At 37.1% G+C, this 27,323-nt stretch overlaps 1 protein-coding gene across 1 annotated transcript in view; it reads left to right on the plus strand.

Annotated features, from left to right (window-relative positions):
• LOC134540129 (CD109 antigen-like) overlaps positions 1-27,323 on the plus strand; it is a 487,552-nt gene that overhangs the window by 442,360 nt on the left and 17,869 nt on the right. The window contains exons 18-32 of the mRNA XM_063382655.1: positions 1,052-1,192; positions 2,239-2,430; positions 3,241-3,315; positions 4,706-4,930; positions 6,005-6,191; positions 7,079-7,254; positions 9,628-9,879; positions 11,345-11,494; positions 13,586-13,725; positions 18,052-18,215; positions 18,858-19,081; positions 19,553-19,729; positions 21,041-21,223; positions 23,117-23,353; positions 24,879-25,063. Coding sequence (XP_063238725.1) covers positions 1,052-1,192; positions 2,239-2,430; positions 3,241-3,315; positions 4,706-4,930; positions 6,005-6,191; positions 7,079-7,254; positions 9,628-9,879; positions 11,345-11,494; positions 13,586-13,725; positions 18,052-18,215; positions 18,858-19,081; positions 19,553-19,729; positions 21,041-21,223; positions 23,117-23,353; positions 24,879-25,063 — 2,708 coding nt within the window. The remainder of the gene's footprint in view (positions 1-1,051; positions 1,193-2,238; positions 2,431-3,240; positions 3,316-4,705; positions 4,931-6,004; positions 6,192-7,078; positions 7,255-9,627; positions 9,880-11,344; positions 11,495-13,585; positions 13,726-18,051; positions 18,216-18,857; positions 19,082-19,552; positions 19,730-21,040; positions 21,224-23,116; positions 23,354-24,878; positions 25,064-27,323) is intronic.

A 27,323-nucleotide genomic window follows, 5' to 3' on the forward strand; every position in this document is an offset into this window, starting at 1 on the left:
TTTTTAGTATGTTTGTTATACAGCAGTTCCTTAATACTGTAGAGGTGGAATCGAGCAGTGACTACCAGATCAGATTTTCCTCTGTGATTGTACACAGCACATTTAGTGTGGAGTCTTGTTGACTCAAAAACTGCAGTGCTTTTGTTACTTTTAAGTGGTCTCTATAAAAAGTATAATTTGGAAAAAAAAAAAATAATGTTTGCTCTAATATTAAAAAAACTCTACCAATGGAACCGTTTCAGTCTTCCCTTATGTGCTGGGATATTATTAAATTGAAACCACCTTAATTTTTTTGTTTATTTTAATAAATTAACATTATGCATCTGAAGCAAATGGTGGAATGAGAATGAGATAATGGAAAAAGCAAGAATGAGATGTTATGGCCATGTCCAGAAAATGTGAAAAGAGAGGCTAGGCTGCCTAGGGAAATTATGGAGTTGAAGACTAAGGACGAGAAGGTGGGAAAAGCAGGTAGTTAAAGGAGTGCTGGAAAGAGGAGAATAATGGTGCATATAATTTATTTTTGTATTTTTTATAAAACAATTATTTAAAATGGTGATTTTTGTCTAACTGAATGAAATTGATTAATAAAGTGGCTGTTTTAAGTAAAAATAATATGATAGTATAGTTCACTTTTTTTACAAAGTAAAAGAAAAAATTTTATAGTGGTAAAAGTGCCTTGTTGGGTAGTTACAGTGTTCACTGGGACTTAAAATAATATATTTTTTTTATAAAAGGATTTCACGGCAAAGTAAACCAATTTGTATTGTCTAGAAGTTAATTCATTAATTTTGCAAAAATATTGTTTGTTGTAGTACCGTAACACGAGGTGAGTAGAAACTGTGGGGTGAATAGAAACAATCATTATATGTGATATCTTTAGATTAAAATGTTATGTTTTGTAAGTTATTTACATAAGTTATTAAGAGTTAATTTAATTGAAGAATTTGTACTTAAAGATTCCTTGAGCGGACTGTTTCTACTCGCCCCGTTTTTGGTACTGTCCTTCCATGGTTGAAATTTAATGTCACGTTGCTGTTTTGAATTTCAGTCGAACTTTGGAGCCGTGAGTTTGAGCTACCAGTTGTCGGACCAGCCTGTGTTTGGGCAGTGGTACATTCAAATCATCGCGCAAGGACAGGTTGAAGAAACTCCTTTTCTTGTTGAGGAATACTACCAAACAAGATTTGAGGTACTTATTTTATTTTATTGTAGAGAAACAGTAATTTTTCCAAAGGAACTGATTTTTTATGACATTCATTTGAATGAAAAAATGGTGCTTTAAATAGGTGATGAATAAGCTGTATTATGAAATATATTTACGTCAAACAATATTTTACTTGAATACTTTTCAAGTGACTTAATTTCGGTAAAACAAAAATATCTGTTGCCTTTTTTTTATATGTACAAATGAGAAGAACTGGATGAATTACAGACCTGAATTTAATTGACTTTAGTCAGACGTAAACATTTTTGGAAGAATTGAGAATTTGGACATTTAAATTAGTTAATTAAATTATAATGCAAAAAATTCCAAGTACAATATAATAAAATATCTAGTAGCATTGAATTTAAACCTGAAAAGTTTTAATTCTCTAATTCATTAAGTTCTCAATTCTACATTTCTAAAATGCTATAAATATGACTTTTACAGCTTATTGGGTAAAAAGATGTGCAATATATGGGTGTTACAACATCTAAATATTTTAACATCTGAACAATTTGTCTTGCAAGTACTATTAAATAATAAACATAAAGGTAACAACCACCCTTAATGCAAAAGCTGTGCAATACCTTTATGACAGATATTTTTAAATTAATTTGGTTGATTGATTCTCTATAATTGGCTTGGCTTATTAAAAAGTGTGCAACATGATCATGTCAATATTGATTAATTTTAACAAAAGTAAAACCAAACCGCATGGCAACCAAATTAAGGTGAAAATGGACGTGTGCACAAGCTCTTTTGCACTTTGGTGCTTAGAAAGACGTGCATTGTGCACAAAGTTTTGCTGGTTGGATCAGCTGTGTGCATCTGGCTGCCTGAGGCTACGGCAAACCATCGCAGTCTCTATACTTGGTCTACCCCGGTCATTTGTTGTCTCGTGACTAGGGCTCTACAAATACCAATGCACCAGGTCTCTGTAACACCTAACTTTTCCTTGCCGGCAACTCGTATCTTCCGAGTGGTTTCGGAAAACATAAAAAAAAAAATGTTGATGTTTCGAAATCTTGTAGGTGAACGTGACGATGCCAGCGTTCTTCTTCAACACCGACCCGTACATCTACGGCCGGGTGATGGCCAACTACACGAGCGGAGCCCCCGTGAACGGCAACCTCACGCTCAAGGCCACGATTCGCCCGCTGAGGCCCTCGTTCCGCGGCCCCGGCACGCAGGGCTACCAGGTCGTCGAGAAGTACTTCAACTTTGTGAGTACGGTCGAGGCTGCGGCTGGTGATTTCATTTACTCCCCATTACTGTAGATTTTTCACAAAATCTCTCTTGCTGTTCATGTTTCATCAAAAATTTTTATCACTTAGAGTTTTCAAACAGCAGTAAAAAGACTTGTAAATAACATTAGCATGTACCTGGCAACAAAATTGCAAACAAAACAACAAATCCAAAAAAAAAAAATTACAGTGATGAATTAAAAAAAAAAAATCTTAAAAGTAACGTTGGTTCTTAAGGTAACATAAATTTTAGACGTATAAACCAAGAAAATTAGTAAAAAGCATCAAACATTGTGTGTTTACTGATTAAAAACCAAGGGTAAAATTATTTGAACTTAAATGAAGCAGGGTAATTTATTAATTGGCAATTTAAGGTTTTACTATATTTTAGGTACGTACTTAAAAAAATATTATAGAGTTCTTTAATGGATAGTACAATGCCCGTTTATATGTTCTTGATTTAAAGAATATTTTTGGCTTGTCATACAATCTCAATTTACACATTACTGCCAGTAATCATGGCCAGTAAGAAATAAAATATGTGATGATCTGATGATGATAATGATAATGATGAGGATAAAATGGTGTATTTTAAGTTGTGTTCTTCCTATGCCAATGTTTATGACTATGCTAGCACACAATTTGTAAACCGTCATACGTTGCTGCACAAGCAAAGGTTATGCATGGTGTTGCCAAGTACATAATGCTATTTGTTTTTAAGTTCCCTAGCCTTTTTGGTTGTTTATGTTGTGGGACTAATTTATTTTTAGTCTGTTAATAATTTTACAGGATGAAAACTATCCTTCATGGTTCCAAAGGATCCGTAATGAGTGGGATTACAACACAATTCCTCATATGAAGTTCGTAAGTACTAAGTATCTTTTGCATAGTGTGGTTTTATGCTGAAAGAGAGAAATTCAATCTTACATTTTTATTTGAAATAACTCCTTTGCTCAAACATAGCATTTGTCAGACTTCTGTTGCTCTGAAAACTGCAATAATATTGTTTAAGAAATAATTGTATATTTATTTTTACAGCCAATATAAAATAATTACTATTTGTTGTGTTTTATGATCTATTTGTGACTGTGTTTTGTTATTGCCTGCCTTTTGTAATGCCTATACTTGTATTAATTAACATTTAATATTTATGTATACTTTTTTTTGTATTTCCTCTTCTCAATAGTAGATTTTTTTATTTTTTACTGTCCTGTGAATAATTTCGGTGCTGATTTTATGTAATTATATTCACTCTTACGTTGTAAATACTAGCTCAAGTTACAAAGAAATTTCTATTCTACAGACTTCATGTGGTAAGCTTGTAAACTAAAAGATGTGTTGTACTTATTTTGTTTAATAGTAGTACAAAACTTTTATACGGCATCAGCCTATTTTGGACTTTTTAGTAGTCCTATGTGTACGGGGTACTCAAATATCAAAATAACTTAAATGAAAAAAATTGTCCATGATAAACATTGTCATACGTCCATAATTTTTCTTCAAGTTACTTACCCCCTTTACAAATAATTCCTAAGAACAGGAACTAAATATTTTCTTTTTACATAACAACTTCAATTAATCAGGAGTTCTGGGGAAGATGGACCTATAGCACTATGTAACCTTTTCTCCCAGAATATTTTTAATGAATTATCATAGGGTTTTCTATTTGTGCAAAAAAAATTATTATTTTTCTGTCTTTAGTAGTATTCTCATATATATTCTTCTTCTAAACAAACTTGTAAAATTTAAAATTACTGTTATATTATTTTAGTATAAAATTGTGTAGAGGAAAGTGTGTGGTGTACCACCATTTATACAAACATTTAAAGAACACATGTGCATGCTGTGCATTGTTGTAAATGCACTGGAGTACCTCTAATTCGGACTGGATGGAACGGGACACTTTAAGGATCACCGAAAGTCCAGATCAAACGGATTTTGCCTTAAAATGCACGTAGTACTAATTTTAGATTAGTAAAACTGTAATATTTTTTTTTGTTTTCATTAATAAAACTTTTCATACAGCTTAATTTTAGTTTTAATACTACATACTGCCTGTGTAGACCTAAGTTACGAACTGATGTAGGATTAACAAAAAAAAAACATCTTTGTGATTAAATCCCGTCTGGATTAAGCAGATCGCCAGACGAGTGTGTCCCCGTATTCGTGGTACTCCACTGTAATAGTGTTTTTTGTGTGTTAGGTTAGTTTTTTTGACAAAGTGTGAGAAAGAACCAACGTGCGTGCGTTGCAGTTCAGGGGCGTCTACGAGTTCAAGTACCCGATCGCGGAGCTGGAGCAGTTCGTGCCCTCGCTGGAGGGCATGGAGGTGAAGGTGACGGCGACCGTGGGAGACCGCTTCCTCGACGAGGTGGCGGAGGGCTACTCCATCGCGCGCATCTTCAACTCCTCCATCCGGGTGTCCTTCCTGGGCGACTCCCCGCAGGTCTTCAAGCCGTCCATGCCCTTCCTCTGCTACGTAAGGGACCTCTCGTCTCACTAGTCCCTCTTCCCTCAGTGAGGGGTCTTTAGTCCAGAGTTGTGTGGTTGAACGCATTCTGCGATACAACGCCGATATAGCCGCGGATTCTGGCTTGCGTTGCTGCTCTGCCGGCATTTTTAGTTTTTAGTTCACTCAGAATCTATAGTTACTAGTGATAAGAATATGTGGTGAATTGCGATAAAACCTAAATAACACTGGAAAGCACTTCAATACTCCACAGCACCAAAATACAATTAAAGTATTGAAACTAATCATCATTTTCAATCAAAACTTAACTCTAATGACAAATACCTTAATCTTTTAAATATTGAATTCAGTAATAGTAATTTATTTAGCTTCACGTTCATTACCACAGCTTAATAAAAAAAAGTGTAAACGTTTACTTTTTTATAATCTTGCAAATTTACATTACGACATGCTTATTACAAATCATTTTACATGTTGTAAAAGTGCATCGTGTATCAGTCAAAATGACACTGTTTTGAAGAAATTAGTATCATGGAACTTAAAATATCATATTTGTTCAGTAGTATGCATAATTTTTTAATAAATAGATTCCATAAAAAAAAGTATCTCAAAATACACTGTTTTAAAAACAAAATTGGCTTGAAAATAAAACCATGGAATCTTATCTCTAACAATTACTGTTGGTTTTCCTTTCAGTGTAGTGTTTCCTATTTTCTAGATGTTACATTTCACATTTAAAAAAAAATTAAGAAGACCATTTTATTTAAACTTTTAAAAATTCCATTGTACTGTATATTTTTATTTGGTTTTCCTGTTCAGTCTATATTGACGCTTTATAATCCAGCAAAATCTGTAATCCAGTCCCGAACGTGCCGTGTTAAAGAACTTTCATTGTAGTAATCTTGAAGCTTTCTCTTGCTGTTTCGTCTAGCTATTTTCTTGTAAACCAAAGCTGTATTAAAAGTAGTATAGTTTAGTAAGAATTGTAATGTGGAACTGTAGTGTAGTTGAGACTGTTTCTCTGATAGCTGCAAGAAGAGCTGGTAGCTAAGCTGGAAACATTGTGTGTGGCTGGTTCACCAGATCGCAGTGTCGTACCATGACGGCTCGCCGCTGTCCTTGGAGCGTCTGCGCCGGGGCACCATGGTGGTGCGGGCGGATGTGATCGCGGGCGCGGGCGGCCAGCGCACCATCGACATTCCGGACCTGCTCATGTCGCCCGACCGCGACGGCGTCTGGGAGATGAGGATGGACCTGAAGACGCAACTGGGTCAGTGCTCCCACAACTCCGCGACGGCCCTCGGAGGAACTTGAAACTTTCATGACGGTGCTCACACATTTGTAATGTATCAATTAGCAATGGCTCGGATACCAATTTTCTTGAATCTGAATCTTGAATCCGAACTCCAGAGAGTTCCTTGAATATACCCCTTGAATCCGAATCTAGGTCTCAAGGCTCAAAAATAAAATAATGTACAATAAATGAAAAATATCAACTATGGATTTGAAACATTGTACCCATTAAATGATTGTTTCACATACTAAGTTTCCAAAGTACCCATCATTGAAAGAGCAGTTTATTTTTTACTTTCCTGTAATGTTTTTTTTTTTTTTTTTTCAGTTTTAAATTAAACTAATTAGGTTCTGAGGTACAAAATTGAGTTAATTGCTTCTTAATTGCTTATGTACGTAGAAACATGCTAAGGCAAATTGGTGTTAGAACCTAGGATTTTTCACAAATGGGAAACATGGCTGAACGTTGTGCGCCATTTGGTTTTCTGAGTACTTTTTCCCCCTAACCATTTATTACTTCAATGCTCCACACTCATTGTGTCAATCCCGAAGGGGTGTAGTGACTGTGGTTTTGTCGAGAAGTTATGCTTTAAATATATTTGTTCTATCGTTCATGCTTATGTTCATGCTGTTGGGTATGCTCTTAGAGTGTGATGCGCCGTGCACATTAATTATGGACCGCAGGAAATAATAATTAACTTTTTTTTGTGCTCTATTATGATGACGACTTGGTAGTGTTTGTTAGTGCAGCACACAACGTCCTCTGGTGACAAAAAGAAATAAATGATGTTGATTAAGTAAACACATACAGTATTCAAAGTAACTTACCGATCTTGCAAAGCATTTTTTTTTCCCTGCCTGTAGGCTACGACGAGAATGTGCGGGCGAAGGAGCTGTTGAACGACATCAAGTCCATGCGGATCGTGGCGACGTTCCACGACGCGATGGGCGGCCAGGTGTCGGCCCGGCTGCAGCTGCTGTCGCACTTCTCGCCCATGAACCACCACATCAAGGTGTCCACTTCCACCACCGACGCTAAGGTTAGGCCACGTGCACGCACTTCTGCCCCTAGATGTTCCGTCCCTGCGCTTGATGGGAACTACACGCTTTTTCAGTTTACCAAATACAACCCACTGACCTGATTGTTTATGTAATTACTGATTTTTTTTGATTGGCTTGATTAAAAATTGGGATGTAAATTATACCTACGATTCGGAGTTGCTATTATCAATAATCAGCCTAATTATTTTAAAAATGTATATATGAGCAAACTTTTGCTCTTTTGTTAAATGTAAATATTTTGTAAGACATATATAATATATATATTTTGTAAGACAATTACTTCATTATCATTTTTCAAAACTTATAGACTGTAATGTTGATTTTACTTGGCTTCATAAATTAAAGATCAGTTATTTGAAATTTTAGTTTTATTATTATTAGAGACATGCAAAATTCGCGGATTCATTTCGCGATAGGCTAGCATCAAAACAACTATACCTTCGTACCGCTTCTGTGATTGGCCCACATTTTATCCGGGGAACTGTGAGCCAATGGGAAACACTAAACCAAGAAAGTGCCGAATTACGGACAGCCTAGTTGAGACGTCTCACGCGTCAGTAGCCAATGAACAGGTGTCATTTCCGCGAGTATCTAAAGGACTGTGGAGTCTATCCTAGAGGTCAATGAATCCACAAATTTTGCAGGTCTCAAATTATTATTATTACTAAAAAGTTTTACCTTTTCAGTTTTCACTGTAACACTGTGATAAATGCAAACGTTAACATTTCCATCTTTATTAAGTAGTAAATTGCTAAAGCTAAGTGTGTAATCTCTAGAATAATTTGTGTTTGAATTTGTGATTTAACACGAATTGGTAGTCTTTTCTTATGAAAGTTATTTTTTAAAAAATTCTATTTTTTTTGGTATTAGTATAGGTCTTCTGTCATTTAAGTCTCCCAAAAGTTACGAATTGTAGAAGAGATGATTAAAATAAAGATCTGTTTATTTTTATCTAAGTTATTAAATCGTGCTGTTTTTTATGTAAACATATTGTCATATTGAACATTTTAGGATGAAAATTGATTTAAAGGAAATATGATTATTTTATAAGTGCAGTTAGTGCTACACTCTACTTTACAAAATAAGACTTGGGGAAAAATTATACAAATTTTAGGCCATGGGAGTAATATAAAATAAAATCAGTGGTAAGAAATAACACACAACAGTTTACTTGTGATCACAGAAAGACGTTGGAAACACCACTAATCTTTTTATTTCTGAAATCCAGCCAACCCAGCAATCTGCATGAATCTGTAGAGTTTCTAACAGATGGCACAGAGCAAGGTGGCGAAACCATAAAACGTTACTTGAACTCTTTCCTGATTTGGGTTTACAATGGTTTCCCGAAATCACCCCAGGCAAATACTGGGATAATTCCTTGCAATAGGCCATGGCTAATTTATACCCTGTCTCCCTGACTCTTGTGTAGGGACATTGTGGTGTAAGTCTTACATGCACCACTTTGGCTGCAAACTAATATTCGATTACATTATCATGTCTTGTAATAAATGTGCTGCCATCACAGTGACTTATTTAACAAATCTACGACTTGCGCCATTTTTCCACAAACTGTTTTATGGTTGTAGTGTGTGTTCCTACGTATAACTCAGATTAATAGAAAACATGACTTACACCACTTTGGCTTTAACAAGCTCATGTGAGGAATGTAATAAAACTAAACTAACTACGAAAAACACGTCAGAAAACAAAATAACACAAAAATGCAATAAAATATATCATACAGCCCTTAAATGCAACTAAAATCATGAAATTAATCAGTATTTGTAAACAATACATAACTTAAATCACAAAAATTTAATTTTAAATACACTAAATTCTAAGAATGTTAATCATTTATCATGCAGTTTGTACCAAAATGTATGAAAATTGTAAACAATTTTACTTTTCTTTTATTTTGTTCTTGCAACTGTTATTAAACACTCAGTTTTACAGCACGGCATTGGTACATTTTTTTTCAAAAACCCAAAAACCCTTGTTGAGATATTTGATTGTTCTTAGTAGTTACACATTTTTATTACAAATTTTTGTATTGTAAAAAGTGCATCATCTATCAGTCAAAATGAAACTGTTTCGATGAAACGAGTATCAAGAAACATAAAGTACGTATAATAATTTGTTGAATAATATGCTATCTTCGTGAATGAACAGAATTCCTTAAATAATAAAAGCAATACAGAAATCTTTCTTATTAAAAAATGTAATAGTTCTAAAAATACAACCATAAAATCTTGTCTGTATTTATACAGAGTTTTCCCGCAGTCCCTTATGAGTTATGACCTTAATGCTGTGCTGCCAATCACTACTGATTTTTCCCGGTTGTGTGTTTTCAGGTGGGGGAGTACATAATCTTCCACGTGCAGAGCAACTTCTACCTGGAGTTCTTCAACTTCGTGATCATGTCGAAGGGCATCGTCCTGCTGACGGGCCAGTACAACATGCAGGTGACGGTGCGCACCTTCGCGGTTACCTTGAGCGCGGAGATGGCCCCCGTGGCGACGGTGCTGGTGTACCACGTGGGGCGGTACGGAGACGTGGTGGCCGACAGCCTCACCTTCCCCGTCAACGGCATCTCCCGGAACAACGTGAGTCCGCGATCCCGCGATCCCGCCGCGTCGCCCGCAGGGCTTTGAATATATGTATATACTGTATAGAAGTCGCCAGCCCAGGTTAAAATTTCTAATACGGTTTGAGGTAGTTGGTTAATTCACCGCCGCAATCGCCACCATCTCTAGGGCATCGACTTGGGGTGGTCCCTAGAGGACAAGTGTCGAACTCTTCAAACACCCCTTCCCCCTCCCGTTGAACGACCTTGAGCTGCAGTGAATGATTGGTGGGGGGTGCGGGGAATGACAGCGGGCGACAGTACTGCGCTCTAACGTGTACATAACAACCTAAGACGATACAGGGCGTTACGGCAGCGCACTGCAGCGGTGAAGTTCCCAAGCTGCTCATCATGCGCTCCTGAAAAACGTAGAGTAAATCCTATCCACTCGTGACTTCTATACAGCATATATATTCAAAGCCGCAGGGTTGGCTCATTTAAACCATTCTTTAAACCAAGTGGTTTTTATAAAAAAAAAGGTGGTTTGTCTGTAAAGTTGGTTTACGGACGATAATTATACGTGATGACGTCATAAGAAAAACATTGATGAAGTATTGCATACTTTTTAATTTTTCAAATATTATTCACAGTTTTTGCAAATTTAATTTAAATAATTTGTTTAAATATAATCACGAACAATTAAGTTAAAAAGCCCGCCTTTACCTGTCTGATATTATAAGAAGATTTTCTCGCACGGTGGTTTGGCCGGTTCCTGCACGCATCGGCTCAAGCGTAACGGTGACGATTTTTCGTGCATGCGGCCGGCGTTCATCGATTTATAAAGACGTTATCACGTCAAAAAAAAAAAATTAATAATGAATTTTCAAATAGAATATCATAAATTTTTTTTTAATGAAAGATCTAATTCCTCTCTAATAATAACAACAAAAAAATTTCTCATAAATATTTTTGTGATTGACTGGAACAAAACATTATATGTACACTGATCGAGATCTTTATCATTTAAATCATCTGAACAAATTGTAAATTCCAACCGGCTGAACACTCCTCTAAAATTAAAATCCTCAAATACTATCAAATTCATAGTGCTCAAAAGAGTCGATATTCGAGGAAAGATTCAAAGAGCATTATTATAGAAAATAAAGTAAATTTAAAAATTCAGCACTGATAATCTCTGAAAGTTCACTATGTCAATGTTTTTCTTCATATGTATCCTGTTATCATTTGCCAAGATACTGTACATTGAACATGTAATTATATTAATAAAATTACAATATATTGATTCTGAAAACTTAGTTCAAGAATAAAACATTTAATGGGTCAAAGGTCTCAACCCCTTAGTTAATAACCCCTTAGTTTTAATTCCTATTCTGTGGGAGATCCCTGAGTGGTACTGTTAACACCCGCTCCGTGGAGAATCAATCCTGTTCCTGTGTGCGTGGAGGAGGGGAGTCAGGGGAGTCAGCGTCGCTGTGCCTGTGCAGTTCACGGTGTTCATCAACAACAAGAAGGCGAGGACGGGCGAGAAGGTGGAGGTGGCCATCTACGGGGAGCCCGGGGCTTACGTGGGGCTGTCGGGGCTGGACATCGCCTTCTACACCATGCAGGCCCAGAGCCAGCTCACCTACGACAAGGTGCGGTTCCCCCTGTCGCTTTCCCTCCGTCCACCCCTCATTCCTACCTCTCCCCTTCCGTCCCCCCCTTCTGGCCGTTACAACTAGCATAGAGCATGCTACGCTACGTACCTATTTCCCCCCCCCCCCCCCCTAGTGGCGTCGCCACTGACGCACTCTCCTCCTCTGCGGGTTCCCCCCACCACGTACCTGACTATTCATTCCCTTCATGCGATCGGGATTTTCGTAACACTCGGAGGCCCTTAGTTCGCGATGCCATGCAGTTCCCAGTACACGATGTCTGCTCTGTTGCCAGATACACCCAAAACTTTATAATCCTATTAGAATAGCCAGAGATGCCCATGCCTACGAATTTTCTGTAGTTTCTACGGATCGTAAAGCGAAATTACAGACTACTGATACAACCTTGAAGTTCTACTGAAACTGCCAAAAAAAAAATAGCTGTATTAGCTCCCGTATGCAAAATGGCTACAGTGTATGCTGTTTGTTCCTGCAGCTTGCTTGGTAATATTCACTTGGTAATATTTCGAGCAAACTGAGAGAACCAAAATTTTAAATGACTATTTAAATAATCAGTTAAGTGAAGATATACAAACACAGAGCAGTCCTACATAATGCAGATGATCAGGTACGTCAATTACAAGTAAATTTGTAATTAATTTTGGTTACTACTGAAAGCTACTGATGAGTGTCTGATACTACCACTGATAGGTCTTGTTAAAGGTTGGCATCTCTGGAATACTAAAAAATGTACTTGAAACATCTTATTTGTTAAAGAAAATTTGAAATCCATTTTCTTGTTGTATTTCATCAAGAGCATTATCTGATAACATTCAATTCTTACTTCTAAGGAAACACAACTGAGCTTCATTCTGTGTTAATAATGATACAGGAGAACTGAAATACTAAAACAAGAATTGAACTTTTTTTTTGTTTATGTTGTTTTTGCATATTAATATGTTTTTGGTAATATTTAGTAAATTATCTTTTCAGAGTTTCTTAACGCTTAATTTTTACATGCTCCTTCATTTTGCATGTTGTTTGATGATTGATGATATTAATTAGGTGGTCTCCCCTTTTGAGCATAGTATTGTTGTAATATCACTACATAGTAGTACGTATAAAACAAAGTCGCTTCCCGCTGTCTGTCTGTCCCTATGTATGCTTAGATCTTTAAAACTACGCAACGGATTTTGATGTGTTTTGTTTTTAATAGATAGAGTGATTGAAAAGGAAGCTTTATATGTATAATAAATGCATAAAATAGTAAAGAAACACTGATAATTATAGAGGTTTCTAATGTGATGTTGTAAATAAACACAGTTTTTTGCACTTACATTGCAAATGCTGGCTGAACCCTATGAGATAGATAAGAATAATGTACTACAGTATTGTACACCTTAAAAAGGTCTACAAAAAAGTCTGCGATGGTATATGTCTATCTCTTAGGGATAACCCACAATAACCATTTTTTATCCTTTACTTGGAGATGATGTATTAATTCCCCGAATTCCTCTGATACCATCAGATTTACCGTTCCAATTTAAACGTCTACAATTTCCGGTAAAGATATCTTTTGCAATGACCATTAATAAATCGCAGGGTCAAACTTTCAACGTTGCAGGCTTAGATTTGAGCATTGAGTGTTTTTCACATGACCAATTAGGCAATTATATGTCAATCTTTCAAGAGGTACCTCTAAAGAAAACATGTTTGTATAGTCTAATGACAAGAAAGCTGTGAATGTTGTATATAAAGAAATTCTGTAGTATAATTAGTATCAGCATTGCACCTGTGCTAAGCCGGGGCAGATCGCTAGTTACAGTATATTGCAATAATTATTTCAAAAATAGAGCATTAAAATTACACAATGAGAAATGCAAGCATAATTTTCTTCTCCTACTTACAAAACTTCTAATCATCACAACCTTCTGAGTTTTTGCCATGTATCAGTCACAGGTACAGTTGTTAAAAAAAAAAAATTTGTGGTTAAAATATTTTTAAAATGTTGGTTTGTATAATCTTTTAAAATGTTATTTTTGCATTTGTACTATAATAGCACAAATGAACACAGATCATTTTGTTTTGCAGGTGATAATGAAAATGGCTTCTTTTGATGAGCAGACGAATGGTTCCCACGTTTATCGTTGGATCTCTCACGAGGGGAATGCAGATGACATAGTGCGCTATCCTTCTACTACGTTTGGTATCGATGCCAATAGAACTTTCGAGTGAGTATTGATTTTAATAATATTCAGTACATTGTAAAAGTTGAAAATTATTATTTGTTGCTTTGCAATTTTTTTTCTTTTGTTTCAGGGATAGTATAGTATGTTATTACTTTATTAGCTATGTTTTCTCCAATAACAGTTTTTTTTTTTTTTTTTGTTTTCACAACTTATAAGTTTAGGTGAACCATAATATTTTCAATTTAAAAAAATCTTTATTTAAAAAAAAATATATATTCTGATAAGGGTCTCTAGTCTGGAGGGTTTGGTTACGATTAGGGATGGGGCGACCGAATCCAATATCCGCCGATTCCGCCGAATCCTAGGGATTCGAAGGTTCGGCAGGTCTGATATAGGATTCGTCAAAGGATTCGGTTTTTTACAATTTACGGGGAAAAAAATACAGTAAAACTCGCTTACGAGGTCCCGCATGGTAGGTTTTTCCGTATAAAGCGTTTAAATTGCCCGAGGTCTCATCATTTACGCCATTAAATGTGTGATATAAAGTCCGTTAAAATTTTTTCTGAAACTTCCCGTCTCAAATAATGGTGCACGTAAATATGAAGAAAAGACAAATGAACAACATACGAAGAAATATGGATGATGTACCATAACTAGTACAAACCCAATAGTTATTTTAAGATAATTACCATAAAAAGAACTAAAGATTCTTTGTAGATACCATAATTACTACAGAAGCATGATAGCTACCATATTTGCACTATAGTTACTTAGTTACCGTAACAACTGAGATGTATATTAGAGGTGGGTTGTTACAGCAATTTTCGGTATCTGTTCCAACCTGATACTGATACAGTAATGTACCTAGTTACAAGTATCTGATACTTTTGTATCAGAGCAGTAGCGGTCCTAGGAAGCGACAAGGTATCAGCTTTCTCGTTACAGGGTACACATCCTCCGTGCCGTCATCACCAGCGTAAAAAAGTATCGGAGTCTCTCATACATTATTCATCACGCCCGGTAATTCTCTACCTCTGTTACTCTCATGCCCGCCTGATACAGCCAGTATCAATCAGTTCAACATTCACTGCAGTTCGTCCTGGCCGTGTATTAATTACCACCATGTACATTGTTGCGGGCTGTCATGCTTTGTAGTTAGTATCTTTATAGTGAAATAAGGAATGGATAAGTGCAGGAAAAAGACTTCATTTATGTGGAATTTTTTTACGGAAAATAATGAGTTTGCTAATTGTAATTTGTGTAAACAAAAACTGAGTTATAAATCATCATCGACTAATCTGAAGAAACATTTGAAACGTAAACATTGATATAGTATGCTCACTAATGTACGTATCTGTTTTTTTTATTTTTGATAAAATCGTAATCTTCTAATGTATGAAAACACTAGTTACTAATTGTTTTCAAAAAAAAAAGTCCATATGTTGATTACATCTGTTATTAGTGTCAACTGAGAATTTATTTGCATTTTCATAGCTGTTAGGTGCACAAATATAAATATTATATCTTGTATTAATGTACTTTTTAATATTAAAATTTTATTAGTTTTATTATTGAACGAGACTGTGCACGCACTGCGCACTGAGCGTACTTTGATGTGGGACAATAACCAAACGACTCGTAACAATTTCGCTTTGCGCCTCTCCTTCAACGCCTTCCCCTGCGCTTCCTCCGCTACATTATTTCCCTTCTTTATCCCTTATTCGTCCTTCCTGCTCCCTCCCCTTTCACAAGCTCCGCCCAAGTGACCGTCATCTGCGATCGGGTTCTGCGCACACTGGCCGTGGTGTTGTTCCAGGCGAATTCTGAACTGATACTAAAGTACTTGATATTTTTCAAGTGTACTCGTTTGCTGTCCCTGATACAGGCGTGTATCAGTGACAAAGTATCAGGATATACTTTTCGACCCACCTCTAATGTCTATTTACCGTGATAGTAATGTATTATTTATTTATGACATATTAAATTAAAGAACATTGTTGAAAAAAAAAAAGGATGTTAAACTTTGATATGTACGTTTGGCACATGCTGCTAAGAAATAATGCGATCTGAAAGAATGCAGTACAACTACGAAAAGTGAAAATGGTACTTGTGGATTTTTAGGTTATGGCAGTCTCTTTCGTTTTTCAGTAATATCGGCCGAAAATTAACGAGTGTACTGTATCGGAAGTCGGCAGAAATGCCGATTCAACTAAATATTGGCAAAATCGGCTTCTTCAATAAAGCTCTACATTTAATGACATGAGTAAACATATTTCAGACTTCAGGATATTGAAAAAGACTTTAATTTCCATGTTGGTTTATTGTGTGTACTTATGTTTTTTTTTGCAAGTGTAAATTGAATGAAGTAAAATGATTTTATTTTTATTACTTTCAATTGATTAAACTTTTATGACAAGTTACAGATATTTGTGACACTAATTTTGAGGTTAAGCAATTTTACTAAAGCATTCCAGCCAAGTAGGTTTCCAGCGAGAGACGCTTCTCTTCTGCTGGAAACACTATCTCCAATCGTAGAGCTAATTTAACTCCTGAACGTGCAGAACAAATTATTGTTCTGCATGATAGATTAAAGAACAGAATTTAATACTCTGTGACAATCTCTCTCAGAATTATTGTGCTGAAAAGTGGAAATGTTGAAACAATGTGAATGTACTTTTCAAACAACATGATTTTTGGTGCTAAGTTTGTTGAAGCTCAGTAAGGACTCCAGAAAAATTGACAAGGATGAAATTTTTCCAAAGATATGTTACATTTACACAAACATATACTTGGTTATGTTAGTTGGATGATATCAGTTACTAATGAACCAATGGAAACAGGTAAGATTCAATGGAAAAAAATGTTATTTTTTTTCTAGCAGTGCGAAATGTAAACACACTCTGTAAATAGTTACCCAAAATTAATAAGCCCACTTCATTTTAACACTTTATTCAAACATTATACTAAGTTTAAGATAAAAATAATTTCTCAAAAGTGTAACTGTACCACAAAAGCTCGAGCTCGGCTCGAAGTAAAATTCTTAGGCTCGCAGACCTCTAGCTTATTTATAGAAAAAATCCTAACCGCTAATCTGTACTAAAACTGAAATTTCTCAAGAAAAAATGTTTGTCTTTATATACACTTATACCAGAAATGTACCAAACTACATGTGATAAAGTCAAGGGACTTTTAGTGCAAGCAGAATACATCTCACTTACATTAGATATGTGGACATCATCTATTAAAAGATTCGGGTTTGGGTTCGAGATTCGGCAATTCCAGTCGAGGATTTGAGTTAGGATTCGGATTCGAGGAAATCAGGATTCGCCCCATCCCTAGTTACGACGTGTTATTGAGGTGCCACTCTATGTGATTAAACAGGCAAGAACCAGCAAGACTCCTATCCCAATGCATGGCCCATCAAGAGAAACCAAGAAAGGCCCTGGGGGCAAATTATTTTGTCGGGCCCCCTTCCTATTATTTCATGTACAACTATTCAAACTTCACAATTAGAAAAAAAATCTAAAGAGACTTTAGTTATTGTGACCATAATTGTAAATTATCTTTGTGTATTGGGTTATTTGCAAGGTATACTATGAATTCTATTAACAATAGACTTGCAATTTTCATGCTATCAGGGTAAACCCAAGCATCAAAAAACTATATCAGCCGGAGGCCTCCATGGTGCCCAGGCTCCTGGGATCCCCCCCTCCCTTTTCCCGCACCTACATCGCGATGACCCTTATCTCAGGGCGTGATGTCACTCACATGGCAGGAGAGAGCGTTCCTGGTGTCTTGTAAGACTTGTTGTCAACTCCTGCACGGATTTGAAGTAGTTTCCACTATTTCAGACAAGCATCGGCCATCACATAACTAGCATGACACTGTACCGCCTACTGATTCAGGAGATTTTGGGTTCAATTGATGTTCTGGCCTTCGTTTTTGAAATGGGCCAACTGGGAAATTGCCCAGAGCCCAGTTTTTGAGGGGTGGAAAAATTTGAGGTTGCGAAAAAAGTAGGACAAAAAAAATTTGAGGGGCAGGATTTTGATACATGGTAAGATTTTTTTACGTTCAAAAGTACGGTCAAATCTTACAATTTAAAGCAAATTACTAGAAAGATGCATAATATCATCAATATCCTCACGCTTGCTGTAAGAGAAACACTTAACCTGTTGTAGGTTGATTAAAGCTTGTGTCTTTGAAAAACCTAAGTATTTGATTGCGTAATGAGGTCTTTTAAAAATGATAATAAATGTGTGGAGGAACTGGATGATGAAAGGGGGCAGCTAAAGATTATCTCCCCAGAGCATCTCGCTACCTGAAGTTGGGGCCCGATGGTGCTTTCACAGTCGCTGATGCTTGCAGGTACGCTGGCCTGGTGGTGTTCAGCGACGTGATACTGCCGCGTCGCCAGGACTTCTGCAACCTAAGCGTGGGTCTGGCGGAGTGCTTGAACGGCCAGTGCTACAACGTGCAGAGGAAGTGTGACGGCCAGTTCGACTGCGAGGACGGCACCGACGAAGCAGGATGTGAGTTGGCCTGGCAGTAAACGAAAAAGAAAAAAAAAATACATGTATGATTTTGTCACCGGGTCGGTAACTTCCACATGCTCTCACAGTACAGAACATAACTCACTAAACTGAGTGCATAATTAACTGCTTGTTAAAATAATCTGTTTAAAAAAAAAATAAGTTATGAGCATTTGAAGAAAATTGTAGTGTTTTAATCTTCAACTTAATTTATTAATAGCACTTCACTGTGAAGTACAGTGATGATAAAGAATTAAAACCTTTTTAAGACAATCCCACCAAAGAAAATTTTCTGCGTAAAAAAGTTAAAAAAGTTAATACATACAGTTTTATATTTTTCATAACATTTCCCGGTTACAAGTCTAAATTTCTAAATACTTTGAGAATTTTCTTTACAGGGATTAATTTTAATTAAATCATGTTTTAATTTGATGTTATTTAATTGCTTCATTTTTATTATAGGTATTATTGTGAAGTTACATTAAGGGTTTTAGGTTACAAAATAATTTTAGGATATATTGGAAGTGTGTATTATGGAAATTGTTTTTGTTATGAACTTATTTGTTGTGAATATTATTTACTTAATTTATATTACTTCATGCTTCTCGTGTAGTCACGTGTACGTGATGTTTCCGTGTGAAGGCCTGGCCACCAACCTGACGGATGTTCGGCTGTTCCGGCTGTTCCGATTCAACCGCATCCAGCGGCTGTACGAGAACGTGTGGCTGTGGAAGGACATCAACATCGGGCCCCACGGCCGCTACCTCTTCGAGGTCCCCGTGCCGAAGCGCCCCGCTCACTGGGTGGTCTCCGCGCTCAGCATGAGTCCTTCCAGGGGCTTCGGGATGCTGCAGAAACCCATCGAGGTACGGCTGCGTCGCGGCCTACAGCTGTAGTTCTGCAGGCACCCTGAATCATTACTTTCTTACCATAAATTACTTAGCAGGAGAAACAAACACAGATGGCAGTGTTCTAAACAAAGCTACAAATGTGCTCTTTAGTAATTTTATTCAACCATAATTCCAGTAAAAATTGTAATCCAGATGTTCTGTGACAATCGTACACACGTAGCAAACATGAGTATAGGCCCCTAATTGTCAAGTTGGGGGTCGATTTCTATCCTACGGCCAATGCATTGTGTCATTGAGAATACAGTCTCTAAAGAAAATATCACTTGCTTTTAAAATGTTAAATCAAAAGTCATATTTTATTCTCAAATATAAAAAAAAATTTCCGAATACTCGCGGACCCTTAACAGTTTCTAAATACCTCGCTGCCGACAAGACGTAAAGCCTTAAAAAAAAAAAAAATGTACGTATTGTGTGTGTTGTTTGCAGTACGTGGGCGTCCTGCCCTTCTTCATGAACGTGGAGATGCCGACGGAGAGCCGCCAGGGGGAGCAGGTGGGCATCCGCTGCACCGTGTTCAACTACATGACGTCAGCGCTGGAGGCGACGGTCGTCCTCGCCGGCTCCCGCGACTACAAGTTCGTGCACGTGGAGATGAACGGCATCGTGAGTATCCTCGCGACGCCACCTCCTCTCTTGCACCCGTCGGCATACTCCCGGTGATGACCAGGGGTGTATGTGTGTTAGTGAGGCGGGATGATAAGCGCGATTCTCACTGGTGCTTCTAGCGTGGTATAGCCTCTAAGCGCAAGGCTCTGAACTGGTGCGCAGTCTTCTCGTCGTCACAGGACAACTGTGACATTTGAGCGGTGACCGTAGCATTACATGGCCGAGAAATGAAGATAAAGGTGTTATGCAAGTCCCTTAAGTGCTTTCAAGAATCTGTGCCGATTGTTTTATGCCTAAAAATTACTCTGGAAACACGCGTTTTAGCCATTTTAACGCTTCTGAAAATACTGTTTAAAAACTTAATCCGAAATTAAAAGTACTTTCCGGCCCTAAGCAAACTCTTAAATGCTATTCGTAAATAGGCCCCACTCGGATATCTTGAGTAGTTTTGAAATCGCGTTATTTTTCCTGAAGCTCTGCACACCGTATGAGTGCCCAGGTAGGCGGGTCCCTTAATGCTATCCCTTGCAGAGAAACATTAAGAATTTGTTCGAATGAGTTTTGAACATTTTTTGCACCCACTGAACTTGCTCAATATTTTAAGATGCACTTTTTTTTCATGACTGTTAATTCATCGAAAATGGGGTGCGTCATACGATAAAACGTTCTCCATTTACAGAATTGACTTTTCTTGAGACGCACCTTTGTTCTGTGACTTTTAAAGGGAAGTGCATCTTAAACTCATTTACTTTTTTTTTTTTTTAAATGAAACTTATCACTAAACGATTGGGTATATTCAATTTGAATACAGTAAATTTAGTCTCGCCATAAACCCAAACTCCTTTAACTGTTGATAATTGGTGGTTGTTTTTTCCAGGTTGGATATAATATAGATCTATACAAGTTAGCCTCTGAATCGACGGCATCGTTATATTATTCTAGTAAATACGTCACTGTGATCCCGGCATTTTCTCAAACTCCTTCAACCGTTGTTGTTTGTTTGATAAGTAGGGACTGGAAAAATTCGCGGTTTCAGTGACCTCTAGGATAGACTCCACGATTCTCTATGTACTCGGGCAACTATCACCTGGTCATTGGCTACCGACTCGGGACACCTGTTTACTGCGATTCTTATGATTCGATACTTCTTTTGTTGAGTGTTTGCCATCGGCTCAGAGTCCTTCAGGTAAATTGCGGTCCAATCACTGACGCAGCATTAAGCTAAACGAGTTTGGATTCCAGCCTGTCTCGAAAGGAATCAGCAAATTTTTCCGGTCTCTACATCAATGGTGTCTTGTGTTTTCCAAGGTGGGGTCGTACAACCCGCGGACGTCCTTCGGAGAGCACCAGTTCTTCGTCTACATCAGGGCCCAGGACGCAGCGGTGGTGTACCTGCCCGTCGTGCCCACGAGGCTGGGTGACATCTACGTCACCGTGCAGGTGTCCACCCTCATCGGCAAGGACGTCATCACCAGGAAACTGCACGTCGAGGTGACGGCATGGTTCGACTCGCACTCGGACCAGCACGCAACAACCCCACACTAACCCAATATGTTTCTGACTGAAGTTAACAACTCGAATTTTAAATGATGGTTAAAATATTCTTGAAATTGTTTAGCGTGAATATTTCTCATGATTCCTATTGCAACACTATTTTATCTATTGCAGACCTGCCAACTCTCACGATTTTGGAGTGAGGCTCACGATTTTAATGTCCATCTCACGCCCTCACGCCAAAATAGTGTTTCCTCACGATTTTTTGGGGCCTCAAGATTTTGTTTGTAAAAGTTACAAAACAAGTTTTACGAAAGCTTACAGTAACGAGTTGCCATCAATACTCGAGTCACGTAAAGGAAGCAATTTTGCGTTTTGTAGCGTGTGCCATGCTGATTTTTCTATCTCGCATAGTGGAAGAGGAGACATTGTGAAACATGTCACTACAAAAAAACACAACTAACACGTGAAGTGTATTGCTTCCAATAAAAAAAATTAATTTTGCTGTGAACAGTGATAATAATGTTACCCGAGCAGAATGTTATTTTACATCTTATTTAGTTGCGGCCCTGCATGATCACTACACGACAGCGCTAAATTATGTTCAACTAAATTAAATCTGCAACCTATAATTTGTTGAAATAAATTTTGAAGCAGAGACCATGTAACATATGTACAGGTATGTCACTTAAATTTAAAGATTCTCATTTGTTGTTTTTTATATCTAACCTGTATTTATGGGCCTGAAAATTTTTATCGAGGACCTCATGATTTTTTAAATTTGAATGTTGGCAGGTCTGCTATTGAAAAGCCACTAAGTATAAAAAATATCTATATTGTTGATATCTTAAGCTGTTTCAATAAAATTTGATGATCTGTTTATTTTTATATTTTTCAAAATGTTTCCTGAATTTGTTGGGGGATATTATTACGTAATTTCAAGATGGTGGACATGACGTTATCATTAACAAATGGCGGATCTTTATATTAAAAAAATTAAAATTTTTCCCAGATTTTGTAGCATAAAATATACGTATTTTCAAGATGGCGGCCGTAATGAAACGTGGGGGGGGGGGGGGGCCGATGGGGGTAACTGCGGATACACGGCCAGTGGCGTAGCCATGATTTGTGTATGGGGGGGGGGGATGTTAAGAAGCATGCCCCCCCCCCCCCCGTATTAAAGCGGTGAGGTCTGGGTGTCCTCCCCCTGGAAAAATTTGGATTTTAAGGTGTAAAATAGTGCTATTTTAGCAGTTTTCGGTACTTAAATTTAAATATTGTAATGGTAAAAAAAAATTATTAATTTTAATATGAAATTTGTTTGAGTGATGAATAAGAAATTAATTAAAGATTTGGTGCTAGGGGGGGGCGGGGGGGGGGGTAGGGGTTTGAACCCCTAACCTCCCCCCCCCCCCCTTCTGGCTACGCGCCCATGTACACGGCAGGTCATGATTTGTCTTATTTGTCGCTTTTTACATGTCCCGTGCCATTTAATTTTGAGTCTTTGTTACTGGGAAATTAAATTCAGGATGGTAGTATTACCATAGATTCCTGTGTATAAGATTAAATATTTTTGTGAATTTAAAGAATTTAAAGCTTCTGTTTATCCTATGAGGCGGAGTGATGGTTTTTGTGGGTGGGTTTTTTTTAGTATAGATTTCTTTGTATTTCCAAAATGCAGTTAGATTAATTTTTCTGCGCTTTTTTTTTGGTTTTCTTTTTTTCCCTTATTCAAAATGACTTTAAACAAACTACACTAAGATATTGGTAACAGCGTTTTCTTATAAAGAGCTTAAATTAACTTGTTCATAATTGCACCAATTTTTGTTGGCTTTTTATTCCTAGGCATTGGTATTTATTCCAACTTGAATTGATCTTCTCCTCTTCCAGGCGGACGGCTTGCCTCAGTACAGACACCAGTCCGTGCTGCTGGACCTCACGAGCCGCGCCTACGTCTTCCAGTACATGCACGTGAACATCACGGAGACGCCGATCATCCCGTACGCCGAGGAGAGATACTACATCTACGGCTCGAACAAGGCGTCGGTGACCGTAGTGGGAGACGTGGTGGGATCCATATTCCCCACCATGCCCGTGAACGCCACGTCTCTGCTGCACTTGCCAATGGTATGCGTGTGTAGAAATACAAACTCTGAAACCTGCTGTAATATGACTTTTCTGAAGCTGTCAAAAACGTTTTACCTCATAATTTTTTTTTGTATTAGAATATTAAATTTGGAATTTTGAAATGTAACTCAAATGCACTTCTTGAATTTAAATTTAGAGTACCAATAGTCGAAAATACAAAATATGAACACTTAATTTTTCATAATGTTATTCTAAGTTTCATACTCTCATACATTAATCATGGAAATGATAACTTATGAGTTTTTTTTGGTTACCTACTACTGCTGTGCTAGGAGCGTGATTAGGTTAGTCATTTATGTAAGAAATCACTAGTTCTTGCGTTAAACATTTCACACGTAACGTATTTGTTTTCTCCATTGCTGCAACCAAATGTGGTGAATGATGCATTCCACCTACGTGTGCTCTTGTTATAATGTTATTCCTTCCAGATTTTTAAAAATTCTTTCAAAGTCATTCTTTTAGGGTTTTTTAAAATATCTTTTACAGTATGGGTATTATATAGTTACAGACATAAGAACAGTAATTGCTCAATTATCCGTTTTGCGGGTTATGCGTGCTTAAATTTAGTTTAATTATTAGTTTGTTGTATTCTGAAGCTGTAAAAAAAATGACATTGTTCTGGCGCTATTCTTTGTTTGGCCATCCTATGTTTTTAACTACCTTGTTATAAAAAACACAATTAGCTCATCTCAGCTGTATTTCAATAAGATCTTTGTGTTGTATTTACTAATCAGCTTTGTGACTTCGGTCTGTAATGTCATCACATAAAGTTTTGAGCTATTGTTTGGCAACACACACACATACACAGTGTGTTCAGTGAGCCTGTCTGTAATGCCAGGTGTCAATATTCTGAATCATAAAAAAATTTTAATCGCCTTTCTTTGACTCCGGCACTGCCAGGACAGTCATTTGTTACATTTGGCTCAGCAGTGTTCAATCGTCCAAAATGGAATTTTGATGTGCGTCGTTTGTTTGGAAAGTAGTTAAATATTTGTGCCAAAAAAAACAACTATTTTCCAACACTTTACTTAAGTACCCAAGTATGTTGTAGGAAGGCATAGCAAGTGTCATGCAAATGATAGCTGATTAATGTCTTATACTTTAACTGCCAGGACAGTCATTTGTTGCATTTGGTTGAGCAGTGTTCAATCGTCCAAAATGGAATGTTTGATGTGCGTCGTTTGTTTTGGCAGTAGTTAAACATTTGTGCCGAAAAAAAAACAACTAATTTCCAACACTTGAGTTCCCCAAGTACGTTGTAGGAAGGCGTAGCAAGTGTCATGCAAATGATAGCTGATTAATGTCTTATATTTTAACATATTTAAGATAGGTACCTTTGCTTGGTCTGCAATGACTTTGGTTTGGCGAGAACCGGCTTCATAAGGGAGCGAGGGACGGAGCAATTTGAGCGTGCCGCGGTGCGGTCTTCCGAGCGGCCAAAGTGCCAGTAAAGTGTGCGGCGGCGCGAGACGCGAATCATGTTTGCGGTGCCCTCCCTGTGCAGGACTGCGCGGAGCAGACGATGTTCAACTTCGCTGCCAACCTGTACACGGTGCTGTACATGCGTCTGGTGAGCCAGCGCAACCACACGCTCGAGAAGCAGGCGTTCTACCACCTCAACATCGGCTACCAGCGCGCCATGTCCTTCTACAAGCCGGACGGCTCCTTCAGCCTCTTCAGGAGCGACTGGTGAGCAATTACAAAATTCACCTCTTTTTGTGACCCTATGCACAGTAGAGCACCCCTTAACCGGAATCATCGGGGGGAGGTCTATTCCGGTTATGGGAAAATTCCGGTTAAGGGGAGTTGCGGTAGGGCCGGCCTCCCGGCCGGTTGAATGACCTTCATTTAAGCAAGCTGGCAGGCACGTGTTTCTTATCACTGTGGGTGGGTGCGTGCGTGAGGAAAGAGGAAGAAACAAAGGGGTCAGGGGAGGTATTAGGACTACAGCTGCGGTGTTGTGTTACTTCGGTGTTGACGTGCAAGTGATTCACACTTCCGGGAGAGTGTGTAGTCACTGCCACGCACCGCCTTGTTCCAGTGTGGATTTTTTTTTGTTTTGTTGAAAATTAGTTCCGGATATCGGGAGTTCCGTTTGTGGGAATATTACGGTTGAGGGGTGCTCTACTGTACTGTGAAATTTGCCTGCATCTTTCAATCAATACGTGCTCCATTTTCCAGTTTACTCAATTATTCCAAGACACCTTGTTTGTTATGCCATTTAAATTGAAGGGTATCTAAGACTCATAAATGTAACCAGGACTATAAAAGGAGTGGATCTTAGGTTCAAGTCAATATGTACAGTATCTCATACAGGACTGTCACGTCTAACAGAATTCCTGGAGTTATGACAGTCTTGTGTTTTCTTATAGGGTTTTAAGGTCACTGGTTTTCTGCACAAAACTTTCTGTGAAGCTAACAAATTTCAGTTCTGTGATTTTTTTTATTAATTTTTTTTTTTAACTATGACTGAATGTGCAATGTTATTATTTTCAAATATTCTGATTAACTAACATATGTAATTATCTTCTTCGAAACTCAAAATCATGTGCTAATTTAGATGTTTTCCTAATTAAAAAAATTTATTTATAAATTGTGTTACCACAAAAATAATTGATTCATTCTTCTAAGAATACTGCTACTTTTTTACTTGTTCTTAAAAAAACTTTGCTCATCTTATCTACATTAGCATTTAAGAGATTGTATGAATAAGACCATAATGTTTTTTCAGTTGTAACAATTGCTGAGATAATTTACTTATGACAGGCCACCGTTCCCCAATTTCCCTTCATTGTGTTCATTCTTCATTCATTACATGTGTCTGACTCCATTAGGTTCAACATACAGTGAAATTTCATTACAGTGTACTCTTAAAAGTCATTCAATTTTGGTACTTAACTTAAAAATGGAAGTTCTTTTTAACTGAAATGTTCTTGTATTTTGTGATTGTATTTGAAAAAAAAAATGTAATCGAATGTGATAAATATTTAAAACTTTTTAATGGCAATCCATTTAAGTTGTTGTTTCCATACTTAGCTTTCCTCTGGAGCATTCATGCATGCACTTAACCTACTATTAGAAAATTGCTTGTTCCAACATTAATTTAAAATACCTCACCAATGGCAAAAACCTTTTGGTAAACAACATATGTTTAGAAATTTGGTTAACTGATTATATACAGCCTACAATAATTGCAACATTTTGTGTGACATGAAAATTCAAATTTATGTTTGTCATTGCTAGGAACAAGATTTTACGATGAATTGTTCTATAACTGAAATAACACGGGATAAATCTCACTGCATCATTGTCCCTACATCAACAAAATGTAATACAAACCATTCAATTATTCAACATTTTTGAATAAAACTTCAATCACAAAAAAAAAATGAAATCTTGTAATTTATGAAGTATGGTAAATGTAATTTATTTAGCAATATGTTTATTCCAGAATGTATGGACCAAATGGATGGGAAGATGTTATGTTGCTTTTTTCTTTATTTGATCTTGCTTCTCTCATCAACTCATTTTAAACTACTGACGGCACAGTTTTTCAATTGCTGAAATGCTTCCTGATAGTTTTTTTTTGTTAATTAATTTTTTATTATAAAATTTTATTGTGTATCAATTATGTTATTTAGATTAAATTAGTGTCAGGAAACATTCTGGTGTCACATTTGTTGAACAATACTCTATCTTTAGAAAGAATCAAAATTTATAATAATAAAAACCATATCATAAAATATTTTGTATCAAATTGCAAATCATGTCAAAATAAAACGTAAAATCTAGTCCCTAATCATTTCACAGTTTGAAGAGTACATATTTGAGTGTGGCGTTCAGTGTTCTTGTGATGGATAGTTTGTAGTCTATTGTCAGCTGTCCTTGCTGCAGTCAACAGCAAGACACTTGGAGTGGCTGCAGCTATGATGAAAGCACGTCTTCGAGT

Source organism: Bacillus rossius, chromosome 16 (assembly GCF_032445375.1).
Source record: "Bacillus rossius redtenbacheri isolate Brsri chromosome 16, Brsri_v3, whole genome shotgun sequence".
Taxonomy (NCBI): domain Eukaryota; kingdom Metazoa; phylum Arthropoda; class Insecta; order Phasmatodea; family Bacillidae; genus Bacillus; species Bacillus rossius.